The sequence below is a fragment of the Hemiscyllium ocellatum genome, chromosome 20 (genome assembly GCF_020745735.1).
Source record: "Hemiscyllium ocellatum isolate sHemOce1 chromosome 20, sHemOce1.pat.X.cur, whole genome shotgun sequence".
Taxonomy (NCBI): Eukaryota; Metazoa; Chordata; class Chondrichthyes; order Orectolobiformes; family Hemiscylliidae; genus Hemiscyllium; species Hemiscyllium ocellatum.
Genome location: NC_083420.1, coordinates 19,090,168 through 19,115,422, shown reverse-complemented (window position 1 = coordinate 19,115,422; position 25,255 = coordinate 19,090,168). Strand labels below are relative to the sequence as shown.

The window sequence follows — 25,255 nt, the reverse complement described above, 5'->3', positions numbered from 1 at the left end:
ATTCCAGAGATTTTAACACATAATCCAGGGCTGATGCTTCAGGGCAATATTCAGAGCCTGCTGCACTGAAGTGCTGACATCTGTCCTCTCATATGGTTGCAAAAGACTCCTAGCATTGTTTTCAAGACAACTGGGAATTAGTCATACAATCCTAGAGTCAAACAGCACAGCCCTCCAACCCATCAAGTCTGCGCCAGTCAAAACCAAGCACCTAACTATTCTAATCCAGCACTGGGCTCATAGCCTTGTATGCTATGCTCACACATACTTCTTAAACATTATGAGGGTTTCTGCCTCTATCACCCCTATAGAAAAGTAAGTTCCAAATTCACATCAACCACTAGATGAAAACATTTCTCCTTATATCCCCTCAAAACCTCCAGTGCCTAACCTTAAATCTATGCCCTTCGGTCAATGATTCTATCACCAGGGGAAAGGTTCCTTCCTGGTTACCCTATCTACTCCCCTCGTCATTTTACACATTTCAACCAAGGCCTCTCTCACTCTCCTGCGCTCCAAGGAAAACAAACCCCATCTATCTTCACAGCTAATCTCTGCAGCCCTGGAAACATCCTGCTAAATCTCCTTTGCACCTCCTTCAGTGATTTCTTCTCACAATCCTGGCAAATTGTATTTTTTTTAACTTTCTAAACAATAGTTTCATTTATTATTGAGGCATACTAATAGTTTAGTCAGTGCTGCCAACACTGGTCTTTCAACTAATATTGTAGCAGATTACCTGGTCTTTATCATACTGTTATTTGGAGGATGTGGACCTGCACTAAATACCCACCACTTTTCATACATTACAACAGTAACCACACTTCAAAAGTAGTTTCAGATGTTCTGAGGTTGCGAAAAGCATTACATAAATTCAAATCCTCCTTTTTTTCGAAATTTCTATCAGGGTTATTGCTCAGACTATTTGGTTAGCTCAGTTGGCTAGATAGTAAATGCGTTGTTCAGAATAATGTCAACAGCATAGGTCCAAGACTTGTTACAGCTGAGGGAGTCTTAGGACCTACCTCCCCATTCCACCCCTGAGAGCGAAAAGACAACAGCAACTCACCACTGACAAACAATGGCAAGAGAAACATCTCAAGATGAAATGCTAGCAGATAAAAAGGCAAAGCACTTGTGAATAAATCAATTTTTTTTATCAAGCCAACCTGTTTTGGTGATCATTACTAAATGAGCAAATTCATTAGAGCGTTTGACAACTTAATCACTGAAGTAACAAATTAATCAACTGCATAACATTGCGAGAAAACACTTTGCAACGACAAATACGGCTTTCTATAGCACTTTTACTTACATATTGTTTGACTGACTGGGATTCCCGGCCAGGTTTACTGACTCTCAGACTGCACGTGTAGGTTGTATTCCGTTTCAGTTCTTCTCTAAAAATAGAGAAGACACTTCCCTTGCCAGATATATAGCAGCCAGAAAGTTCCTGAAGACAAAAGAACAGGACAGTGATTACTCTCAGCCATTTGTCCTTCCTAATTCCCTCCTACAAGTAATAGCATTACAACAATGCGGGTCTCCTCCATTACTGCAGTGACTATGCTTCAAACATGCTTCATTGATTGTAAAGCACCTAATGACATTCTGAAATCATGAAAGGTACTACATACATACACATTTGTTATTTCTTCTTGTACTTAAACTAACACTTTTTCAAGTTGAATGCCACAGAACAAGATGCTAGATTTCTGGTCATCTTTTCAAAATCTATAATGATATGTCACCATAAGATAACAATGAAAGCTCCCATGACAGGCATCATTTGTACTGAAGCCTAATATTCCAGTGCCAGGTCCCTACTATAACAAAAGATTTTAACTCATTCAATATGGTCACTGTTTTAATGTTTATATTATGAATGCGGACTAAGTTACTTGAATATCAGCATAATGCATGGTGGTCATAGCAGTGGCTCTCAATTTGGCAATGGTCCACTTCAAAATCCTCATCCCTCAATCTCTTCACCTCTCCTCCTATCTGTAACCTCTCCCAGCTCTACAGCCCTCCAGTTAGAGTCATGAAGTCATACAGCATGAAAACAGACCATTCGGTCCAACCAGTCCATGCCAAACATAATCCCACACTAAACTAGTCCCACCTGCCTGCCCCTGGCCCATATCCCTCCAAAGCTTTCCTATTCTTGCACTTATCCAAACGTATTTTAAACATAATCATATCCACATCCACCACTTCCTCAGGAGATTTATTCCACACGCGAACCACCCACATTTGCCCTTCATGTCTGTTTCAAATTGCTCTCCTGTCACCTTAAAAATGTGTCCTAGTCTTGAAATCCCCCATCCTAGAGAAAAGCCAACTACCATTAACTCTATCTAACTTCCTCATTGTAGGAGGTCGCCTCTTAACCTCCTACACTCCCAGCCTATCTTTATAACTTAAGCCTTTCAAATCTGGCAACATCTGAGTAAATCTCTTCTGAACTCTCTCCAGCTTAATAATACCTTCCTGTAACTGGATAAGCAGAATTGCACACAATATTCTAGAAGAGGACTCACCAATATCTTCTACAATCTCAACGTGACTTTCCAACTTTGATGCTCAAAGGACTAAGCAATGAAGGAAAGTATGCCAAACACCTTTTTAACCACCCTGTCTATGTGTGAGGCAAACTTCAAGGAATTATCAACCCGAACTCCTGGATCCCTCTGTTCTAAAACACTACCCAAGGACTTACCATTAATTGTATAAGCCCTACCCTTGTTTGTTGTATTTATCCAGATTGAACTTCATTTGCCATTTTTCAACCCTTGATCCATTGATCAAGATCCCTTGGTAATCTTAGAAAACCTTCTTCACTGTCTACAATGCCACCAATTTTGGTATCATCCACAAACTTACTAACCATACCTTCTATATTCTCATCCAAATCATTTATATAAATGACTGACAAAGAAAAACTGTCTTCCTTCAATTCTGGCCTTTTGCATTTGCTGATTTTCATCAAACTCCTATTGGTTCCACAGGAATCCATGCTGGAATCATTGTTGTTTGTGATACACATAAATGATCTGGAGGAAGGTATAGGTGGTCTGATTAGCAAGTTTGCAAATGACACGAAGATTGGTAATGTAGCAGACAGTGAAGGGGACTGTCAGGGAATACAGCAAGATAAATATATAGATTGAAGAGTTGAGAGGAGAAATGGCAGAGGGAGTTCAACCCAGGCAAGTACAAAATGATGCATTTTGGAAGATCCAATTCAAGAGCAAGTTATACAGTAAATGAAAAAACCCTGGAAAATTGATGTACAGAGAGATCTGGGTGTTCTGGTCCATTGTACCCTGAAGGTGGCAACGCAGGTCGACAGAGTGGTCGAGAAGGCATATGACATGCTTTCCCTCATAGGACACGGTATTGAGTGCAGATCATGTTACAGTTGTATAGGACATTGTTTTGGCCACATTTGGAATACTGTGTACAGTTCTAGTCGTCAGGAAAGGGCTGATGAAGGGCTTATGCCCGAAACGTCGAATTTCCTGTTCCTTGGATGCTGCCTGACCTGCTGCGCTTTAACCAGCAACACATTTTCAGCTCTGATCTCCACCATCTGCAGACCTCACTTTTTCCTAGACAGGGTGGATAGCAATAAGTTTTTTTCCCAGAGGTGGGACTCAATTTCTTGGGGACAGGAGTTCAAGGTGAGAGGGGAACAGTTTAAGTGAGATATGCATGGAAAGTTCTTTACACAGAGGGTGGTGGGTGCCTGGAGCGTGTTGCCAGCAGAGATGGTACAGCAGGCACGATCACGTCATTTAAGATGTATCTAGGTAGACACATGAAAGGGTAGGAAGTAGAGGGATACAGATCCTTAGAAAATAGGCGACAGGTTTAGATGGAGGATCTGGATCGGCGCAGGCTTGGAGGGCCAAAGGGCCTGTTCCTGTGCTGTAATTTTTTTTGTTCTTTGTTAGCAGTGTTTCAGATTGCCTGAGCCCTATTCTTTCATTATACATATCCACCTCAGTCACTTCTCCTCCTTTAAGTCATTCCTTCAAATTATCTATCCAACAAAGATGTAAATCCTTTTCTCTATATCTCATCAACGGTGTTGGTATCCTATTTTACTCAATAATCACTCTTGTATAGTGCTTTGTTAAATTTGCTGTGTTAAAAGTGCTTTATAAATGCAAATTATTATTGTATAGCTTGCTGTGTGACTCATCAGTATTCATGATTTAAATATTAAATTATAGATAGAGGTGATGTCTGAGGCTCTGTTCAAATGTTTTTTTCAATAAATGAACCCTTTTTCAACAGGCCAAAATGTATCCTTTCACCCTCAGTAAGCTTGTGGTGCTGCTGTTGTTCTGAATAGGAATTTGTATTACCGCCTTTGGTCAAACAGTAGCAATATCATGATCAGGGAAAGAAAGGAAAATCCAATATGTGGACAGCTTGCAACATGGACACATCTGCCAAAGACCAGACAGCAAAAGTTTAAGGTGGTGATTTAGAGGAAATCTGAGAAAATCTTATTTTCACCCAGCAGATGGTTAAAAAATCTGGGATGTGCTATCTGAGAGTGTGGTGGCACTAGGTACTCTGGAAAAAAAATTCAGAAACATCTGGATGAGCATTTAAAATGCCACAGCAGAGTAGGCTATGGACCATGTGCAGGTAAATAAGATCAGTGCACTTTGATGTTTGTTGGTTGAATTGTATTGAAATGAATTGAATTTATTGTCACGTGTACTGTGGCCAACATTTTATTGCCCATTGTATTTGCCCTGTGAACGGCCATGAATCCTTACAGTCCATGTAGTGTCGTGCACGCCCATACTGTAATGATAGGATTTTAGCCTAGTGAAGTTGGGGTGGTGATGTAGTGATGTTAGCCTAGCAATTTTCACTGTTGGTACATACATAGTGGGGAGTACAGCCATCGTAATGCCATATAACTCTATTGCATTACTTAGTTTGGATGCATTTTTTCTGAAAATGTACTTCGTATTTTTATTAACAAGCTTGGAGTATGCTTAATCAGATTAAAATCCACTTTATGAAAAATAAGTGCAGACTTTTACAAAACAATCAACATTGAGATCCATAATATTGATTGAAAGTGGGAAGGACACAAAGATTTGTAGTGAACCTTCAATGAATGAAAAATGTTTTGATGGGTTTGAGGTCTATAGTATGAAAAGTGCACCTAAGTAAGAGACGGCTGAAGGATGGGATAACACTGCAGATATTACTGTAACTAAAAAGAGCATTACCCACATCTTGTCCATCTAAAAATAAGAAATGCAATTTTTCAGTAATCCTTTCAGCAATGTCTGTCCTGAATCAAGACCATGACATAGAACTTATTTCAATAATACCATGGTGTCTCCAATCTTTCTCAGAAGGAACGGGAATAACTTAAGATATACTTTCTTCATCAATTGCCTGTCCCAAGGCAATGACTGCCATGCCCTAGAAGGTAGCATGTGCAAGGAAATATCACCACGTCCCAACTCCCCTCATGATACACAGCATCCTAATGGGGACACATATCGTCAATTCCCCAACATCACTAGGCTAAAATCCTGAAACTTCATTACAGTATGTGGATGCATGACACTACGTGGATTATAAGGATTCAAGGCCACTCACAGGGCAAATACAATGGGCAATAAAATGTTGGCCTTGACAGCAACTCCCACACCCTGTGAATACATTTTAACAAAACTTTTGGCAACTTTTGAAATTGAACAAAAACGTATCTCTCTCAATCATATTAGACTAACAGATATTAAGAGAATGCATATTACAGGGATGTTCATTAGCCATGGGCTAAATGGATAGATCGCCTTGGAGAATCTAACTTTAGCTAGCAAAGCTCCATTTCTCAAAATTAAAACTCGTGATATAGAAAAACAAAGGGACTCCGCCACAAAAATACATTTATCAAGTTCATGTGACAGGTTTCTTGAATTTCTTACAGATTGGAGGTAAAAATGCATTTACCCACACATCTGGATACTTGAACTTTATTTATCCCAAGCCAAAAGCTACATTAACTGCTTCTATGAGTTGCGATCAAACTTCAGGGGATTAATTTTGCATAAATGACAATAATTTATGCAGCCTACAAAAGGCAAGCCATCAATAATTAAACATTAAAGGGATGTATTTACATCTGCTAAAAATATGTAGTTTCTATTAATCTTTTGCATTTTGAAAGCACTTCCCTTTTCAGTGAGTTTGTCAGATTGGCTAATAGCATAAAAATGGGGAGAATACAAAGACTGGGGTAGCGTTAAGTGATTTACCGAATGACTTTGATGTCCAGACCAGGTGGCAGATGAAACTGAACATCGATACAACAGTGGAAAGTGAATTATACAGTGAATGAATTGATAGACAAACTGAGAAAGAGACCCTGGATAACTGTCTCATCAAATTCAATGACAAAACAATGTGACAAGGCAGCTGGAAATCCAAGCGGGAGGTTAAGACAAATGACAAACCTCCTGAGGCTATACTGCAGTTGCCATTTGTAGTATTGTCTTTAGTTCTGATCATTCCTTAAAAAATATGTACATGCACGGTCTCTCGTGTAACAGAAGTGGAACTGACCCCCAAGTGTAAATAGGTATACATTAAACTAAAATATACAGGATAGCCAACAGGCCTTTCAGCTTTTATGCTTCACAGGAGACTCTTCTAGAATTCCGTGTTCAGTCTAAAATTCTTTTCCAGCTTCTGCTTCAATGTAGCAAATCTGCGAGCATGGGATTAAAATTAGTGATAAATAAAACACTGCTTTGGTCCAGGTTTTATCCTGCAACAAAAAGTTATGTGACATTTGGCTCAAAGATGAGGTCATTTGAATTTGCAACAGAATCTTACCAGACATGAATATGTACACAACCACTCATAGTTCAGAGGTGTTTGACTGTCAGCCGGCTGGTCAGGATCGTAAGACTTAGTACCATCCATCACAAGATCCTGCTTTGTGGACCATGACCTGTATGTTCCTCCTTCTATTATTGGGACAAGTGCACTGGGAATGACCATTATGCTGGAATGTGTGATCTTCACATATGAGGTACCCTTAAAGGAAATAGTAAATACAATGCAATATCTTCCAATATCCAACACGAGGTTGGGCAGAAGCAGTCGAGGTCTTTTCAAGTCTACATTTGGAAGTTGAACTTGTTTCACTTCTTGCAGAGTCAGGCACCTGGAGGTCTTGTAAATCTCCCACAAATATTCTACCTGATACTCTGTACATCCTCTGAGGTCAATGTCTGCCTCCAAGTAATTTCTTTGAGATCGCTGCATAGTCTCACTGAGGATCATGCTGACCTTGGGTGGATCACATTTCAACAACAAGATAGTCACTGTAGCCTGTGCAACATAGAAGCTCACCAGGTTGGATGCATTAACTTCTACCAGGTAATTTCCAGGACACAAATAAGAGTGAGACACAACGGATGTATTTGCAAAGTTAATTTGGGATCCATCTCCAAACTTCCACGTGAAAGTTGCTTGGCTGAAACTGGGTGTCACAGCGAGACTCAAATGGACTGTTTCATTGACTGCAGTGATGGATGGCATCACTGTAAGCCTAGCTTTTAAAATTTGATTTTGTACCAGGATCCCTGCTGTAATGTCCTCCCCAGATACATTGTTGAATGCTTTTAGGAAGATGCTTAATCGGCCTTGCACCTTTGGTGTATATGAAACATTTTGCCCAGTGATAATATCAGAATAGTCTCCTAACACAAAGTGCCACTGGTACATAACCTGAAAGCCACTGGAGACTGCAGCAGTAAAGTTTTTCATTACACCTGTTGGGATGGCTTGTTCATTACAATTCACCAGCCTTAAATCTGCAACAGGTTCCTGCACATGAATCTCAATGCTGGTGTGTTCACAGCTCACTTGATTCTCTGCTTTCAAGGTTATTTCGTATGTTCCAAGGTGTGAAAAAAGGTACCTACAGTTTGTGCTGTTTAGCAGCATCGTAAAATTATCAACACTTAACCAAAACCTGGGATCTGTCCCAGAGGACAACTTAACTGAAAAAATCACATCTTGGCCTGGTGCAACTGCCCATTTAGAGGCTTCGAGCTGAAGTCCTTGTATTTTGTCTTGAACTGTGAAGTTCATCGAAGCTGTTTCCCAGCTTACATCATTTGAGGCATTTAAACTGATGTTGTATACACCAGGTAAAGGGAATGACTTATTCATTTCCTGGCCAAAGTGCTGTTCTACCATGAATGGAAGTGTCCAGAGCCAAGAGATGTTGGATCCACTGGACGTGCTGCCTTGGAAGAACACTGTGGTGTTGGTGGCTGCATACTGTTGGTTGGCTGAAGTACCTGCAGTGATCATCACATCAGCCACTGGCTCCTGGACACGGATCAGCAGAGTTACACTCTGAGAGCTGAGCTTGTTTGATGCAGTGGCATTAACTCGCTTCACCCCAGGACTTTGGAAGCTGTAACTGATAAAAGAGAGGTTGGTGGAAACCGTGGCAATTCCATCCAGTGCCCAACAGTAAGTCACCTCTGTGCCACTGCCCATGATGAGGGTGATGCTGGTGGATTTGTTCACTGCCACTGGTTCTGGTGAGGCCCACACTGAAACAATGTCAACGGGCTCCAGGACTGTGACTGACCTGTTCACACTCACGGTCCCCAGAAGGTTGCTGGCATGAAGGACAATCGCATAGAAGCCCGCTTCCTGTAAGTATATTTGAGAGGAGGTGGTGTTAGCTGACAGTAGGACCACGTCCTCCCGCAAAACAGTCCAGTTGTAGGAGACCTCAGTGCCAAACCTGCTCGCTGCTTGGAACCACAGGGTTTGGTTGACGGCCAAGCAGCAGCCCTCCACCAGGTGACCCAAGCTCATGTCCAGTCCTCGGATTTCCTCCAGCACGTGGATCTGGATGCTGGCCTGCTCAAAGCTCACTCCGTTCTCCACTCGCACCGTCACGTTAAAGATGCCAGCGTGGGTGAAAGCGTGCGAGATGTTGGCTGAGCCTTCAGTCGCCTCGCAGCAGCGGCAGAAAGACCAGGAATACCGCGCGAAGTCGCCCTCCTGCAGGCTGGCCTCGAAGCCCACCGAGAGGTTTACCGGAGCCACCGTGGCGTTGGCGGTGAGCTGCAGCCGCCGCAGCGGCGTTTTCACCGTGACCTGCTCCTCCTTCAGACGGTGGCTGACGGCGTTCGAGGCGAGCAGCCGGACTCGGAACGGGCCGGCCGCGGCGTACGAGTGTGAGAGGTTGTTGCCGGTGCCGTTTGTGCCATCGCCGAAATCCCAGCTGTAGCGGACCTGGGTGCCATCGCTCACCGCCAGGAAGGTGTACGGCCGGCGCACCACCAGATCGGCCAGCGACTGGGCACCGTGCACGACGATCTGGAGCACGGTGAGCGCCTCCTGAATCTGCACCGAGGCGCTGGCGTCGCCCCAGGACACGTTGTTGAAGACGGTCACGTTGACCCAGTGCAGACCGGGCTCGGCGAAGCTCAGGTTCGCCTCGCGGCCGTGAAGTTGCGGCTCGAGCTCCCACAGGTAGGTGTACTGGCCGTCAGGGCGGACGTCCACGCGCCACGTGCCCTCGTGGCGCGCGGCCAGGAAGCTTCTGGAAGGGCTGATGGTCACGTGGCTGATGACGGGCTGGACGCAGACGTTGGAGTAGTAGTTGACCTGGTTGACGCTGCTGGACACCACCAGGTAGAGCGGGAAGACCCCGCTCCTGGTGTAGTTGTGGCTGGCGCTCGGCTCGCCCGGCACCGTCTGGTTGGGCGAGCCGTCGCCGAAGTCCCAGAAGAAGACGTAGCCGGCCGAGTCGCCCGGCGTGTAGGCGGTGAAGTTAACGTCGAGCAGCTGGCGGACGCAGCCCGCCGGCCGGACCCTGCTGACGTGCAGCACGAAGACTCGCACCACCCGGGTGGCGTTGGCGGCGCTGACCGCGTTGCGGGCGGTCACCGCCACCGTGTAGTTGCCCACCTCGGAGTAGGTGTGGTTCATGACCGAGGAGCTGGTGGCGGTGGGCGCGCTGCCGTCCCCCATGTCGAAAACCCAGAGCAGCCGGCTGCCGGTCTGGGCCGAGGCCTGCACGATGGTGGGAGCGTACAGCTCGGTGGGGCTGTTGTCGGCGATGTGCAGCCCGGAGATCTCGTCGAGCACCTCCAGCCAGCGGTGGGTGCTGATCATGCTGATCACGTTGCTGGCCTGCACGGTGACCTTGTACCTGTCCGCCCTGCCGAAGGTGTGTGTCACTCGGCGCAGGTCGCCGGCGAGTTCCGTGGAATTGTCGCCGAAGCTCCAGCTGTAGGTCACCCCGCGGGGGGACGGCAGCAGAATGGCCTCAAATTCCGCCGGCTTGCCCGTGGCCAGGACCTCGCTGCTCACGTTGATGGATAGGTTGCTGAGGTAACTGTAGACACTCAACGGAACCAGCTGGCTGGCGTTATCGTACTTATCCGAGACAGACACCGTGAGGTTGTATTCACCTGTGGAGCAGCAGACAAGACACTCGGTTTTATTTCACACTCGGCTGAAGTGACGGACTCTCTTCCCCCCCTCCTGTGCTCCCTGCTTCCCCCTTGCAAGCACTAACCCAGATAGCGCAGCGGGAACAAAACCAGACATGGGTGGAAACATTCAGCAGGTCTGGTAGCATCCGTGGAAAAAAATCGAGAGTTAAATTTTAGGGTTCAGTGACCCTTCCTCTGAACTTTGCCCAGAAGGAAGCTGTTCAACCCAGCATGCCAATTCTTTACAAGGGCTCTCAAACAAAACCCAGCCGCCTCCACTTCCACCTTGCAAACGTTTTCCTGGATGGACCCACTCAATTAAGGGGTGGGGTACATGCAGAATAAAAATTCCGCATTGTGGAGTGCATCATTTCCCCCTCCAACTCTATTTTGATTTAGTCCCTGCCCTCCCCTTCACTGTTTGTTCACACAGCATTGCCCTTTGATGTGAAGGGCACTGCTTGTCACAGGCCACTCGGGTGTTTTCCTACTTTTTCTGGTGGTGGATATTGAATAAAGATTTGTGCACTTTGCGTCTCTCACTGTGTCTCACAAACTACACACACACACCATGGGTGCTGGGGAAAATAAGCACTAAAAGAAGAGAAAAAAAAATAAAAATTCCACATTTAATGGAAGTGGATGGCAAACACAAATTCCAGTTTTATTCTTCAAAGATATGCAACCCTGTGATTTTTGATGGACCAATTTGTAATTGTGAAAAATAGCCACATCACTTTCTATTTGAAAAAAAAACTTGCAAAAATCATATCTTCACGACTTTACAGCCAGTGAAGTACTCTTAAAATATATTTACTTTTTGGAGTATCTGAAATGGAGCAATCACTTCGGATCCAGCAAGTTCCCCTAGAGGTAATGAGCAAATAGCTTATTTTGTTTTAAATTAGTGTTGACTGAGGGATAAATAATAAAGGAAATCAGCCAATATAAATCAATGGAGTTCAGTATTTATATCAATTGCTTCTTTTTGATTTGGTAGAATGTCCAAAGAAATGGGGCATAGCATCTATCCACAGACAGGTTTGCCCAGTTGTTGAGGGCTCTGAAGGATGACAGATTCTGATGCACTTATGAGTCTGTCACACGACAGAGTCAGGTCGGGCTAGAATCAGAAATATTGCTGGAGTGCATCCTAAAGCTGAAAATGAGGGATGCTGAAATTAAACTGTTTGCCAGGGCTGCAGTCAGAGTTGACTGTCTTGCTGCTATTGATTCACCTACCCACTTAAACCTAAGGATTTCCCTCTACTCCTGGCAGTCCTAATCTCTGTTTGATCTTTACTCACACAATTCCACCAATTCAATCATTGTTCATTTGCTCTTTAAAGCTGGTCTTTGTGAGAGTGCTGTTGTGGAACAGTAGCAGTGCCCCTATCTCTGGACTAGTAGGCCTAGGTTCAAATCCCATCTGCTCCATATGTATGTCATAACATGTCTGAACAGACCGATTAAAATATCTTCCCTTGTTCTTGAACGTTTCTAAAACAAACACCTTGTCTCCGATTATAAGAAAATATAACCATTTGTCCTATCAAGACTGCTGTGCCATTCAAAAAGATTGTTTCTGATTTGTGCCCTGTTGAGGCCGAGGCAGAAGTGGGTACTGCAGATGCTGGAGATTAGCGTGATGCTGGAAAAGCACAGCAGGTTAGGCAGTATCCTGATGAAGGGCTTTTGCATGAAACATCGATTTTTCCTGCTCCTTGGATGCTGCCTGACCTGCTGTGATTTTCCAACATCACTCTAATCTTGACAATAATGATGCAGAGTCCACTCCCTGTCTGTGGAAGTGGATTCCAAAGGCTGATGACCTTCAGAGAGAAGAAATTTCTCTCCAGCTCACTCTTAAACAGGAGACCATTCAATTTTTAAACTGTGCTTCTTAAACCTGGCAAGTCTGTTATGATCCTAGTCATACTAAGCTTGCCTTAGGGCTCTCTTAATTGTTCCTCACCCACTTGTCAGTTCACATCCTTTGCTACGCTCTATGATATTCTGCAGAGGGACAGGTGCAATTTAACCTTGAACTTGTCACTGTGATCTGGAGTTTGCAGTCTGCTTGTCAATATGTGCTGTTGTGTCATACAGAATGTTCCAAAGAGATTGTATGTCCCTCTGAGCCACTGACTAACTAAAACACTTCTAAACTATCACTGACTTAAACTAATTGTTTCAAAGAGTGTCCAGTATACATAGCGTGTTTGATAAAGACTGGACATCTTAAACTACTGCACAGCTGCGGAAATACTTTTCAAGTGTGGCCCTTGCTGTAATGTAGCAAATGTAGAAAGTTATAATGTGTTGGAAGAAATTAATACAATTAGAGAAATGACCAGAAGCTAAGTGGCCCAATACTGGATTGTTCAGAAAAATACAGGAAAGCACTCAGTAATGAAATAACAGGGACGTGTGGCTTTAAAAATTGGAGAGCAGAAAGATAAGTAATTTTCCTATGCCCTAGGTGATATACCAGAATAGCTGCCCATTGTAGAAACTGTCTGATGATCACTCAGTTGTGATCAGGAATGGACTCCTATCAAAATCATCATACCATCACTAACAACATTTTTGCCAGATTCAAGGAGCATATGATTTCCCAACCCTCTCCTCACACTGTCATTCACTTCTGAAAATGGAATTTGAGAGTTCTGAAACAAAATACCACTTTCCCATTTTTAACTACAACAATTAAATCCTTTGACCCCACAGGGGGGTCAAGGGTTTTGAGGAACAAAAATGGAACTCAGGTCATTATCACACCAACCATGATGGAAGTGAATGGCAGAGGACGCTCAATGGTTCTAATAGCTCATTCCTGTTCCTACTTTCTGCTGATGTTGATAACAGCTAAACATACATTATTCTGACAAGAAGCAGCATTTGAACAAGTCATTAGGCACTCGGCACTTACCACTCACCAGGGAGTCTCAAGTTCACCATCTTACCTGGCTTTTGGTATATGTGGGTAACATTTTGTTGCAGCATGGCTTGCTTGGCTGTCAGCTGAGGGACTGAAAGGCTGAGGTTATACGGGCATGTGAACTGATAAACCTGATCGTAGCTCCCATCTCCAAAGCCCCACCTGCAAAGCAATAGAAACATTCAGCACAGATTCTGCACACCTGACGTGAGTTTCATTATGTACAAGCACAGCTAGTGCTCTAAGTTTCAGAAGCTACATTGCAAACCCCCACACTCAACTTCTTAAATACAGCTGAATGCTTAGCTCATTTCAGAGTCACGTGAAGCATCATCTGCATTGCTATAAACCTGGAGTCTAATGTATATGACATTGGGTAAGGATGGCAGATTTTTCTCCCTGGAGAATATTAGTGAACCAGATAGGATTTTACTATAATCTGGTAATTACTTGATCACCCTGATTCACAGCACATTTTTTGTTCAGGATTTATTTATTTCATTAAATTTAAATTGCCCTGGTGATATGGCAGGATTAGAACTATCTTTAAGTCTTGCTCCAAGCATTCGGACTTTGAGTCCAGGAGTCTAGCTATTATGCTACATCTGTAATCTTTTACAACCAAGAAGGCAATGGCATTGGGGTAATGTTATGGATTTGTAATCCACAAATCCAGGTGAATGCTGGATCACTCTGTGGCATATGATGTGATTTGAATTAAAAATTTTTAAATCTGGAACTAGACAACCATCCAACCACTGCGAAAGTTGTAAAAATCCATCTGGTCCTTCAATGTCATTCAGGAAAGGAAATCTGCAACTCTTACCTGTCTCCATGTGATTCCATACCCACAGCAATGTCGTTGACACTTAACTGCTTTTTAGGAATCCAGAATGTGTAACACATGCTAGTCTTATCAGTAAACCCACATGCCATGAATGAATAGAACAAAAAAAATTACACTGTAAATTCAAACCTTGTTAACCAAGCATCATAGCAAAGTCTAATCCCTTCTCCCTCAGCTGCGCAAGTAGAAAAGTAAACTGTATCGATAAAGAAAATTTCAGCAAATATTTTAGGATAATCCTACATGAATGAATCATTACTTAGAAAAAAATCAGGCTCCTATCCATCAACATTCTGCCCATTAAGTCCATTTCTGCTCCCAATAGAGCAATCCAGTCATTATCTTATCTCTGGTCTCTGCAACCCTGCAAATTAGTTTCCTTAAGGTGCCTATTGAATTCCCTTTTCATCTTTTCTGCATCCAACATTTAAAATGGCTAGTCAGCTCCAGGTTATTGCCACTCCATGCATATAAAGTTCTTCCTCGCATTGCCTCTGACTTATTCAAACTTTTAAAACTGTGTCCCCTGGATCTGGTACAATCAGCTAACAGGAAACCATTTTCCTCATCTATCTTTAACAAAGTCTGCATAATCTTATGCTGCTCTATTAAATCATCCTTCAATCACCTCTGCTGCAAGAAGAATAGCCACAGCCTTGCCAACCCAACCTTTAATTAACCAGCTATCTCTGGAACCATTCTGGTAAATCTCTATTGTGGTTACCAAACTGAGTGCAGTAATCTAGTTGGTGCCTAACCAGATCATTCAAAAAGGTTCAACTTAACTTCCCTGTTTTTGTACTCAATGCCTCTATTTATGAGGCCCAAGATTCCACATGCTTTGTTTTTTTTTAAAGATATTTTTATTAGAAATTTAATATTTTGACAGATTTACAAAAATAAACAGAACTTTCAAGCACAAACATTAATATAAAAATAGATCTTAAATATATAATCATCAAAATTCAAAGGAATGATACTAAAGAAGAAAGAAAAACAATGAAACTCAGTTAACTACTAATCTAATCCACAATTATCCAGAGTGTATAGTTGAGTCACTTACATCCTTCAAACAAGAGAAAATGTTCTCTAATACACTCATAACAGTATAATAAAAAGGAAACTATTTCCAAACAATAAGAACAAAAAAAACATGTTTGAATGGAGATCCTCCCCCTTGTTCTCAGGGGGGCTTACTTCCTTTCTAAAGGTCCACCATATCCTCTCCCAAACAGTGTCCCACCCTTGACCCGGGCGCTCCTTAATAGGATTTAGTTATAATACCGAGCTAGAGTTAACAGTGAGCGCCCCACCCATACCTGAGTATATCTGATAGCATCAATGCCACGTACAAACACACATAACTATAAAATTACAACTCCAACAAATTACAGTTAAGTATAATAACATAAAATAGCAAGGGAAAACAACCCTGCTCCCAGAAGCAAAACTAAAGTAGAGTAAAGTATCCACTTCTCCCCACGGAGTGTGGAAGAGGCAAGCCAACATAAATTGTCTCTTACAATTTATTTAAACGAGTCTAAAAGTTCCTTAGCCTCTTCTGGTGATCTAAAATTATACTCGGATCCTTCGTGGTTAAAGCATAACGTCGCTGGGTAGCGTAAGGTGTATTGAATATTTAAGTTCCTTAGACATTTCTTCACCTCATCAAACGCCTTCCTCCTTCGTGCCAAAGCCGGGGAGAAGTCCTGAAATAACATAATCTTGGATCCTTCATGGATCATGGCTTTAGGATCCTTTCCAAGATTTCTGGAGGCATCCAGGAGTATCTGCCTCTCCCTATAACTCTGCAGCCGGAACAGGACCGGGCGTGGGCGCTGGTTTAGGCCAGATCCGCGTACTGCGACCCGGTAGGCCCACTCCACCCGTACCCGGTCAATTTCAGCCCCCAGGTTTAAAAGCTGGGGCAGCCATCGCTCCAGAAATACTGCTAACTGTCCTTTCCCTTCTTGTTCAGGGAGGCCCAGAAGACGGATATTCTTTCTCCGATTTCTATTATCCAGGTCATCCATGTAGATTTCAAAGGCCCGGACTCTCTGCTCCAGAGCTCGCACCTGTTCTGCAGCTGTTTGTGCTGCAGCCTCGGAGGTCGTGGCCTTTAGCTCCGCCCCCTCCACTCGGCCCTGTAATTCCTCAATATCCTTGCTGTGCTTTTGTAACTTTTCTTCGAATGAGTTCCATCTCTGTCTGGATTCTGCGATGAAATTGACGAGTGTCGTTTCCAGCCTGGCAATCATCTCTTCAAGGCCTGTTTTTACATCAGCTGCAGCCGGAGGAGGAGAGGAGGGTGGGGGAGGGGTCTTTGTTTTCTGAGAGCTGCGGGATCCCTTTGGTTTACTCATTATCCACTTAATATTAAACTGCTTAAATATAATAGTAAGCAGCTAATTAAGGTTAGAAATTTTTTTTGGGTGGTTTGGTAAGTGTGGTGGGGGTGAGTAACTCACTTTACCCAGGTTTTGGGAAGAGCACTGTAAACTCAGACTTGCTGAGTCGCCGCCATCTTGGATCTCCCCACATGCTTTGTTAACCACCCCCTTGATATGTTCTCTCACCTTCAGAGACCGATGCAGTTCCACCCTCAGTGTTTTAAAACACTGCCATTATTGACTCTCTCCATCCTTTCTGCCAAAAATGAATCACATAACACATCTCTGTCATAAATTCCATGTACCAATTGTCTGCCTATTCTGCTAGCCTAATTGTCTTGTGCGCACTTTGTTCCCCTGATAACCACACTGCCAAGTTTGGTATCAACAGCAAATTTTGAAATTTTACATGGTGTTCCGATATCCAAACAGCAGTTTTCACTTCTTACCTGAACGTAGCATTGACAGCTGCATCTACCTTCACACTGGCAGCAAATGTGTATGAAAAGCCTCGCACAAGGATGGCTGGAACAGCAGAGACGTTGAACTCGGCTAAGGGATTCCTCCTGTCCACTGTAACATTGCAAATAATCTTTTGGTTGCACACATGATTGGATGCGATCAGCTGCAACAAAGCAATACAGGTTTTAGTAGGTACTCCAAGAAAGTGTTTCTTTTTGTCTATTGCCCTGGCCAATATTAAATCCTCAAACAGTATCACTAGGATGGAACATTATCACACTGCTGTCTATGGAGTCTTGCTGTGTGTAAATTGATTGTCACTGGTACAGTTCAAAAGTCTTTTGCTGGCTTCGAAATGTCCTTAGGTTATGCTGTATAAATGCCTGCAATTTTTGTGAAGATTTGTGCTCAGATTGTGGTTCAGGTTGTAAGTTTGTTCGCTGAGTGGGCAGGTTTGTTTTCAGATATTTCAGCACCATGCTATGTAACATCATCAGTGAGCCTCCAGTGAAGTGCCAGTGTTCTGTCCCACTTTCTATTTATGTGTCTTGGTCTGTTGTGGTCGATGACATTACTTGAGGTTCTTTTTCTCAGAGTTTGGTAAATGGGGTCCAAATCGATGTGTTTGTTGATGGAGTTCTGGTTTGAATGCCAGATCTTTAGGAATTGGAAGAAATCCACAAACACAGAAGCAACATCCATATGGGTATAAAGTTCACCAAAGAGGACAACAGTCTCCTCTTCCTAGAGTTAAAAACCAGTGGAGAGCTACAGACCAGCGTCTTCAGGAAAGCGACACACAAACCAGATACTCAGCTGTAGGAGCAATCATCCCAACACCCACAAATGGAGCTGCATCAGGACATTATTTAAACGAGCCACAACACACTGCAGTACCCAGGAACTACGCCTAAGAAAAGCACTTATACAACGTATTCAAAAACAACGGGTACCCAATAAGCACAGTTACAACAAACCTAAACAAGAGACACAATGCACCCAGAGATTCTAGCCACACTACCAACACGTTAAAGGCATCTTAGAGATGATGACAAGACTACTCCGGCCCCTTGGCATTATGGTAACCCACAAACCTACGAACACACTGAAAGAGCTCTTGATGAACCATAGACGTACAGGTTAGGTGAATTAGCCATGCTAAATTGCACACAGCATTAGTCAGGGGTAAATATAGGGTAGAGCAATGGGTCTTGGTGAGTTACTCTTCGGAAGGTCAGTGTAGACTTGTTGGGCCGAAGGTCCTGTTTCCATACTGTAGGGAAACTAATCTAAAAAAATGAATCGAAAAGACCCTGTATCAACAACCAGCAGAATGAACGTCAAATACAAACTACCCTGCAAGGACTGCAATAAACATTACATCAAACAGATTGGCAAGAAACTAGCGACCAGGATACACGAGTACCAACGAGCCACCAAAAGACATGACCAACCATCACTTATATCCGTACACATAGGTGATGAGGGCCACCAGTTCAACTGGAACAATATATCCATCCTGGGACAGGCTAAACAAAGATGCTCATGGGAATTCCTAGAGGCCTGGCATTCAACCTGGAACTGCATCAACAAACACATCGATTTAGACCCCATGTACCAAACTGTCAGAAAAAGAACCGGAAGTGATATCACCTACCACAACACACCAAGACGCATAAATAGAAAGCAGGACAGAACATCAGGGCTTCAATGGACGTTCATTGATGATGTTACCTAGCATGGTGACGAAATGTCTGAGAACAAATATTCCAGGTCAGCGAGCAAACATACAACCTGTATAAATTTGTTTCTTTCTATTAAATCAGTACTTGGTACAACATTGCATTAAGTGGATGACATTCATTCTACACGATCATAGCTTGCGAACTTTCTGTCCTTCTGTTTTCAAAGCTTTATGTTTCACTCACATTTGCACCTTTTCCTGTTTTAATAGTGTTCCAGTCACAAGATCTCAGGATAGGTTTATTTGGAGCCTTTAAGCCCAATAGACCTCATCCTGGCAAAAAAAACAACCCTACTGTTCACCAAAGATATAATTTCATTTGGCTTTGGTGGTCTCCTGAAACTGAGTGGGTTTTAAATAATGGTATCTTGCTCATATGTTTTGATTATTTGCTGCTCAGGTTTCTTCAAAGAACTCAAGAGTGTCATTATAGGTATGCATTGTCCATTCCTCTAACTGTTCAGCGTTTGTATTGGCATAAGATCGTACAGTAGAAAGAGGAGAATATGACCTCTGCTCTTGCTCCACCAGTCAATAGAATTATTGTTCTTTTATCTCAAAACCGTTTTCCTGCATTATCCCCATTTCCTTCGTATCAAAAGTCTATACATCTTAGCCTTGAACATACTTGACTGAGCAACTGCTGCATTCCAGGATGAAGAATTAAAGATTCATAATTTTCTAAGTAAGTATAAATTCTTCAAATCAGTTCTAAAGCCACTGCTTAGACTGCTGAGATTGTGTCTCTGGCTTAAAGTACTCCAGCTATGGTGAAACAATGGCTCAGAATATACCCTATCAAGCCCTCTAAGAATTTTACTTATTTCAATTACATTCCACAGAATTTTCTAAACTCCAGAGAATATTGACCCATTCAATCTGTCCTCATGGGACAGCCTCAATCCTATCCCAGAAAACAATTCAGTGAATATCTGTTACTCCCTAAGTCTAGAATCTCTTTTCGATAAGGACCCAAAATTGTACACAGTATTCAAGCTGGGATTTCAAAGCCTTAATATATTTGTAGTAAGAAGTCCATGTTGCAATAACATATATATTATAAGAGAAAGGGAATATAAAAGTATGACTGTTTTTCCACAGCTGTTCAGAGAATTGGTGATACCACACGTGGAGCACTGTGTACAGATTTGGTCCTTTTTTAGGCAGGACATAACTGCATGAGAAGAAGTTGACAAGATTCACTCAATTGACTCCTAAGCTAAGGGAGTGATCTTACAAGGAAAGATTGAATAGGTGATGTCTGTATGTTAGAGTTAGATATATAAATGTTAGATATACAAATATTTAAGGGGTAATTAAAGCAAAGTGGGCACTGAAAATCTGAAATAAAATCAGAAATACCGGAGAACCCAGTAGGTCTGACAGCATCTGTAGAGTTAATGTTTCAAGTCCAGTATGACTGTTCATCAGAACTCAAAGAAGAATCACATTGGACTCTATTCAATAACTTTGTTTCTCTCTCTGCAGATGCTGCCAGACCTGCTGAAGATCTTGAATGAAACTGACAGATTGGATGCCAAAAGGTTGTTTCCTCTTCTGGAAGAGACTAGAATTAGAGGACAAAGTTTGAAAATAAGAGGCATCCCATTCAAGAAGGAGATGTGGAGCAATTTTTATCTCGGTGTCACAGGCCAGGGTGTGGTGGAGGGAACATCATTAAATATTCAAGGAAATATTCTTGACTAACAGTGGACAAAAGGAAGCTCTGGACAAACAGGAAAATGGAATTGAAACCACAATCAGACCAATCAATCAAACATACCACTTGCCGTCCCTTTTGCTTAAATATGGCCCACTTCCTTGGTTTACACATTTAACTCAGTGGCCATGGAGGTTCAGAGCTATTTGATTGACTGAGGAACATTGGCACTACAGAGGACCCTGAATACTTCATGTAATAGAGCTTCAAATGAACCTTTTTACAATGACCAGGACATCCAACTGCTTTGGTAAAGACATTGAGAAAGTACAAGGGCATATGCATAATGAAGACCAGAGGAACAGCATGAAACGTTCAGGCCACCACTTACTGACAGTTTGTAAACCGCTTCAGTTCGGTAAATGACTTTGTACACTTGATTGTAGTGTATGAAGGAAGCTTTGTCATCAACAGTCCATTTAAATATGACATTTGTTCCAGAACTCACTCTTGCTGTATAGGTCTAGACACAGAAATACAATTTTTAAAAATAGGAAATGAAATGGATGCTTTGTTAACCTGTTAAAGGGTTTATTGTTATAAAACTACTCCAAATACAAGGAATTCGATTTTGATGACTTCCATACAATTTATCAAACATAATCTTCTTTCTTTAATGTTGATTCCACTTAGTTTGTATGATCATACCAGCTTTGTACACTGCAGAATGAAATATAATACTTCTCAAATTAGTCTCCTTTGAGCAAAGAAGGTAGAGTGGAGATTCAACTGATGCATTTGAGATCCTGCAAGTTTTCAGTCAAGTTTATAAAGAGAAACTGTTTCCACTGGTAGAAGGGTTGGTAAAAGAACAGGTGGAGATGTAGAGAAATTTCCTTGATGTGATATAGTATATACAGTTTAAAAGGGTTCAATAATAGCAGGTGGTCTTCATAAAATGGAAGTTAATAGCCCAGTTAATTGGATCAACTGATCACCCATTCCAGTCTCTCTCTTGCTCTTGATTTCTCTCTCTCTCTCTCTCACACACACACACACATGCGTACATACACATGCCTTCTGCTACACTCTCAAAACACCCCGCAGGTCTCTACAGGGTTGGTTAATAAGCCAGCCACCAATTCCACTACAAAGATCTATTTCCCTTCTGTTGAGATTGGAACTCTGTATAAAGTAGAAATTAAAGATAAACATGCTTAATTCAATGCATTATCAAAATTCCCCAACCTTTATCCATTAAACATGGCAACCTGTTGTAATATTGGAAGACAGCCTGCACAGTGACATCTGTTGCTCTGAGGCTGACTAGTATTTTCAACACTCCACCATTGTGACTCACAATAAATCAATGTAGGCAATAAACATGGCTGGGTGTCTGATTTATGATAACATGAAAAGTGCTAAGGATTAAAGAAAGACTGACCAAAGCTATAAAATATATCTTACCACTAGAGAGTTGGACAACACCCGAATACTTGGATCAGGCAAAATCGTCAGACCTTTGATTGGATCTTCAGCTCTCACTGCTAGAGTCTTATTAACAGAGCTAACCTTGTTCTTTGCGGTGATGACGATGTTGGTTAGATTGCAATCTTTGACAGTCAGCAAGATACGTGAAAAACAGGTATTATCATCCTTTTCACAGTTGGAGGAAAGCTCTGAGGGGCAAGTTATCTCGCAGCTGAAGTTTTGATTGCTCCCAGACCAACTTGTTAACGTCTTTTCAGATGACTTAACCTTAACAATGATGACAGGTCGATTCCTTGGCACATAGAACACGCCATTTTGTTTCAGCGGGTAAATAACACTGAAGTCAGTAATTGGGGCCATGACCTGAACATTGCAAGATGCATTGCTGTAAAAAGGCCCACTTTCCACCATTGCTTGGTAAGTATAAACACCTGGCAATTGCTGCCCATTGCGAAGCAGTGGGCTGCTGGCATTAATTTCTTGTCTGTGAGTATACAGCACACGGAGGTTGCACACAGTACCATCTGTCCAATTGGTATCGGTCAGATTTATCCAAAGGCCCCTGCTCTCACCAGAGTAAACTACACTGTAGTAACTCTGTTGCCAGGGTGAGGAATCATTCTGTTGACATTGAAGGAAGCTTCCAGGCTTGCCATCATGTTGAATGGCAATGATGTCATTGGACTGTACTTCAATTCTTTCATTTCTCAGCAGGAGCTGAACATGAAGAAAAATTAGAAACTTAGTCTTATAACATTTCTCTAATATTAGATGCTAAATTCAGTGAAAGGATAATATGTGGATTGCAATAATGGTCAGGTTCTGACTAGGGAGTTTAGAGAGACAATCTCATGGGAGACTTGAAATTAGAAGGATCAAAGTTGCAGGGGTGAAGGGCGGGCATGTTAATAGATGCAGGGGAATGATTTTGGGTATCACCCTGACTCCGAAGGGCCCATGCTTCATGTCTGTTCGTGCCAAGGCGCTTTGAGGGCCAGGTTGGGTAGTTAGTGAGAAATTGGCCCAATGCAATTTCACCTGGTTGGCAGTCACATTTCAAGAGTGGGGAGGGGTGTGGAGAGGGGCAGACCTGCAACAGGATGCAGTCACTTTGTGGTTAGGAGTGGCAAATGCCAAAAGAATAATCCCTGCTGAACCCCCATTCTTCCTTTAAAAAATTAGAAGCTTCCTAGGCTACTTTGTAAATGATTTCAGTAGTGTCATTAACGATTGTTGGACAGATTATCTATTCAGTACAGGAACTTCAACTTGCATATTTATGCAATTAGATCCTTGTTTCATGTGAATAAGCTGTTTGCCATTGACTGATTCACAATCTTACGAGGATCGCGATAATTAGTTACAGCCTGGGCTATGAACAGATATAAAGTTAACAAAAGATGATCTTACTACATAATGAGTCGAGCTCTCAGCTGGCACTGTGCAAGGAATTTCCTTCACGAGGTCGTAAAGTGGATGGCTTTCGCTGAAGTGAGGTGGGAGTAAATTCGGACACTTAATAAAGACATCGGTACCACAGGGTCTTTTGAGTGGTAAGCAAGTTTCAGCCAAACTGCACCATTTGGTGTCACTGTTACAGCCATGGGTGATGTTGCTGGGAGTTCGAGGTAAGCACAAAGCAAATGACGAACATATTTCTTCATTGTCTGGAAGATTAAATTGTCCAATGATTTTGAAAGTATGTAATATATATTGGAAATCTTTTCCAACTCAGTTTCAAAGAAAAAAATGCATTTTCAATTTACATTTTATTAACATTTCTAATCCGACCACCGTGAATGTCTTTGTGTAGAATATAAATCTGTGGAACTTGCTATAAATTTAAAGTCATTTATTGTGTGTACTACGGGAAGCCGTTGAAGTAAGTAGCAGGAAACTTTCAAAAGGAAATCAGACAAGTACGTGACAGAGAAAGGAATATGAAGTTACACTGAAATGTGGAGGAGGTCAGATGGAATGGAAGGAGACTTCTGTGAAATAAAAACACCATCATAGATTACTTAAACTGAACATCCTGTCTTTGCACTGTATATTATTCCTAAAATATGCACATAATGCTGATAAACATGTGCAAAATGCACATAATTATTATCTAGTTAAGGTATGAATTTGAGGTTTCCTGAAAAATTTATTTGGAGAATATACACTGCTCTGATTATATACATAAGGTGTTTTGCAACAAACACAGAATGCTGCAGATCAGCAGGTCTGACAGCAACTTCTGGAGAGAGAAACAAACTTCAAGTTTCGAGTCTGGTATGACTCTACTGGGAAACACTTAATCAGTTCTGAAGAGGACTCATTCCAGAATTGAGACATTAACTCTGTTTCTTTCCCCACAGTTGTTGCCAGACCTGCTGAGTTTCTCCATTGTTCTCTGTTTGTTTCAGACTTCCAGCATCTGCAGTATTTTGCTTTAATGAGGTCTGCAAGTTTTCTGACACAGTAACTTGCATCATTAAGTTGTTACCTGGTGTCACAAGGTGCATGTCTTTTCCAGCACATCTTGGTCGGTAGATCTTAAATTTCACTTGGATAGTGTGGTTCAGATTTTGTGTGGCCAACTCGAGCACTGACACAAAACCTTTGTGATTGAACCAAAGACCTGGGAACACCATGAGCTATGAGATCAAAGTATAAACAAAAGGATTAGGAACCAGTTTGATACAGAGAAGGCAAAACATATTCAAGTCCCTTCTCCCATTTCTAGTAATTTCTTCATTTGAAATTGCACTTGCCTGTGGTAAACACTGCAAGCAAAGTATAGGGAAACACTTTCTATTTTTCACAAACCAGAGTCAGGACCTACAACTCTTCAAGCCATGTCTGTCATCCACCAGGAGAGTAATGGATCCACTTTGGCTCAATGCTAAACTGCTTAACTGTAAATTAGCTGTTTCAGGTTTTAATCATGGGATTTGAGTATGCAATTGAAGCTGATAATGTTGTACAAGGAGATTATCGTCTTTCTAATGAGATGGTAAACAGAGGTCATGCCTGTCCCCGTAAGGGTAGAAAATATCTCATTGCCCTATTTCAAAGATGAGATCATCCCTGTTACCCTGGCCAGTTCAAAAATTGGCAACGGCATTTCCTGACATTATAGTTACTGCACTTCAAACATCATTCACTTGCTGATACTTGGAATGTCCTGAGTACACAAAAGGTGCCATATA

At 42.2% G+C, this 25,255-nt stretch overlaps 1 protein-coding gene across 1 annotated transcript in view; it reads right to left on the bottom strand.

Annotated features, from left to right (window-relative positions):
- The window catches only part of pkd1a (polycystic kidney disease 1a), a 188,922-nt gene that overhangs the window by 76,883 nt on the left and 86,784 nt on the right, over positions 1–25,255 (bottom strand). The window contains exons 10-17 of the mRNA XM_060840959.1: positions 24,550–24,700; positions 23,469–23,725; positions 22,035–22,775; positions 20,959–21,090; positions 17,151–17,326; positions 13,490–13,626; positions 6,883–10,499; positions 1,316–1,453 (exon numbers count right to left, since the gene is read on the bottom strand). Of these exons, the coding sequence (XP_060696942.1) occupies positions 1,316–1,453; positions 6,883–10,499; positions 13,490–13,626; positions 17,151–17,326; positions 20,959–21,090; positions 22,035–22,775; positions 23,469–23,725; positions 24,550–24,700 (5,349 nt within the window). The remainder of the gene's footprint in view (positions 1–1,315; positions 1,454–6,882; positions 10,500–13,489; positions 13,627–17,150; positions 17,327–20,958; positions 21,091–22,034; positions 22,776–23,468; positions 23,726–24,549; positions 24,701–25,255) is intronic.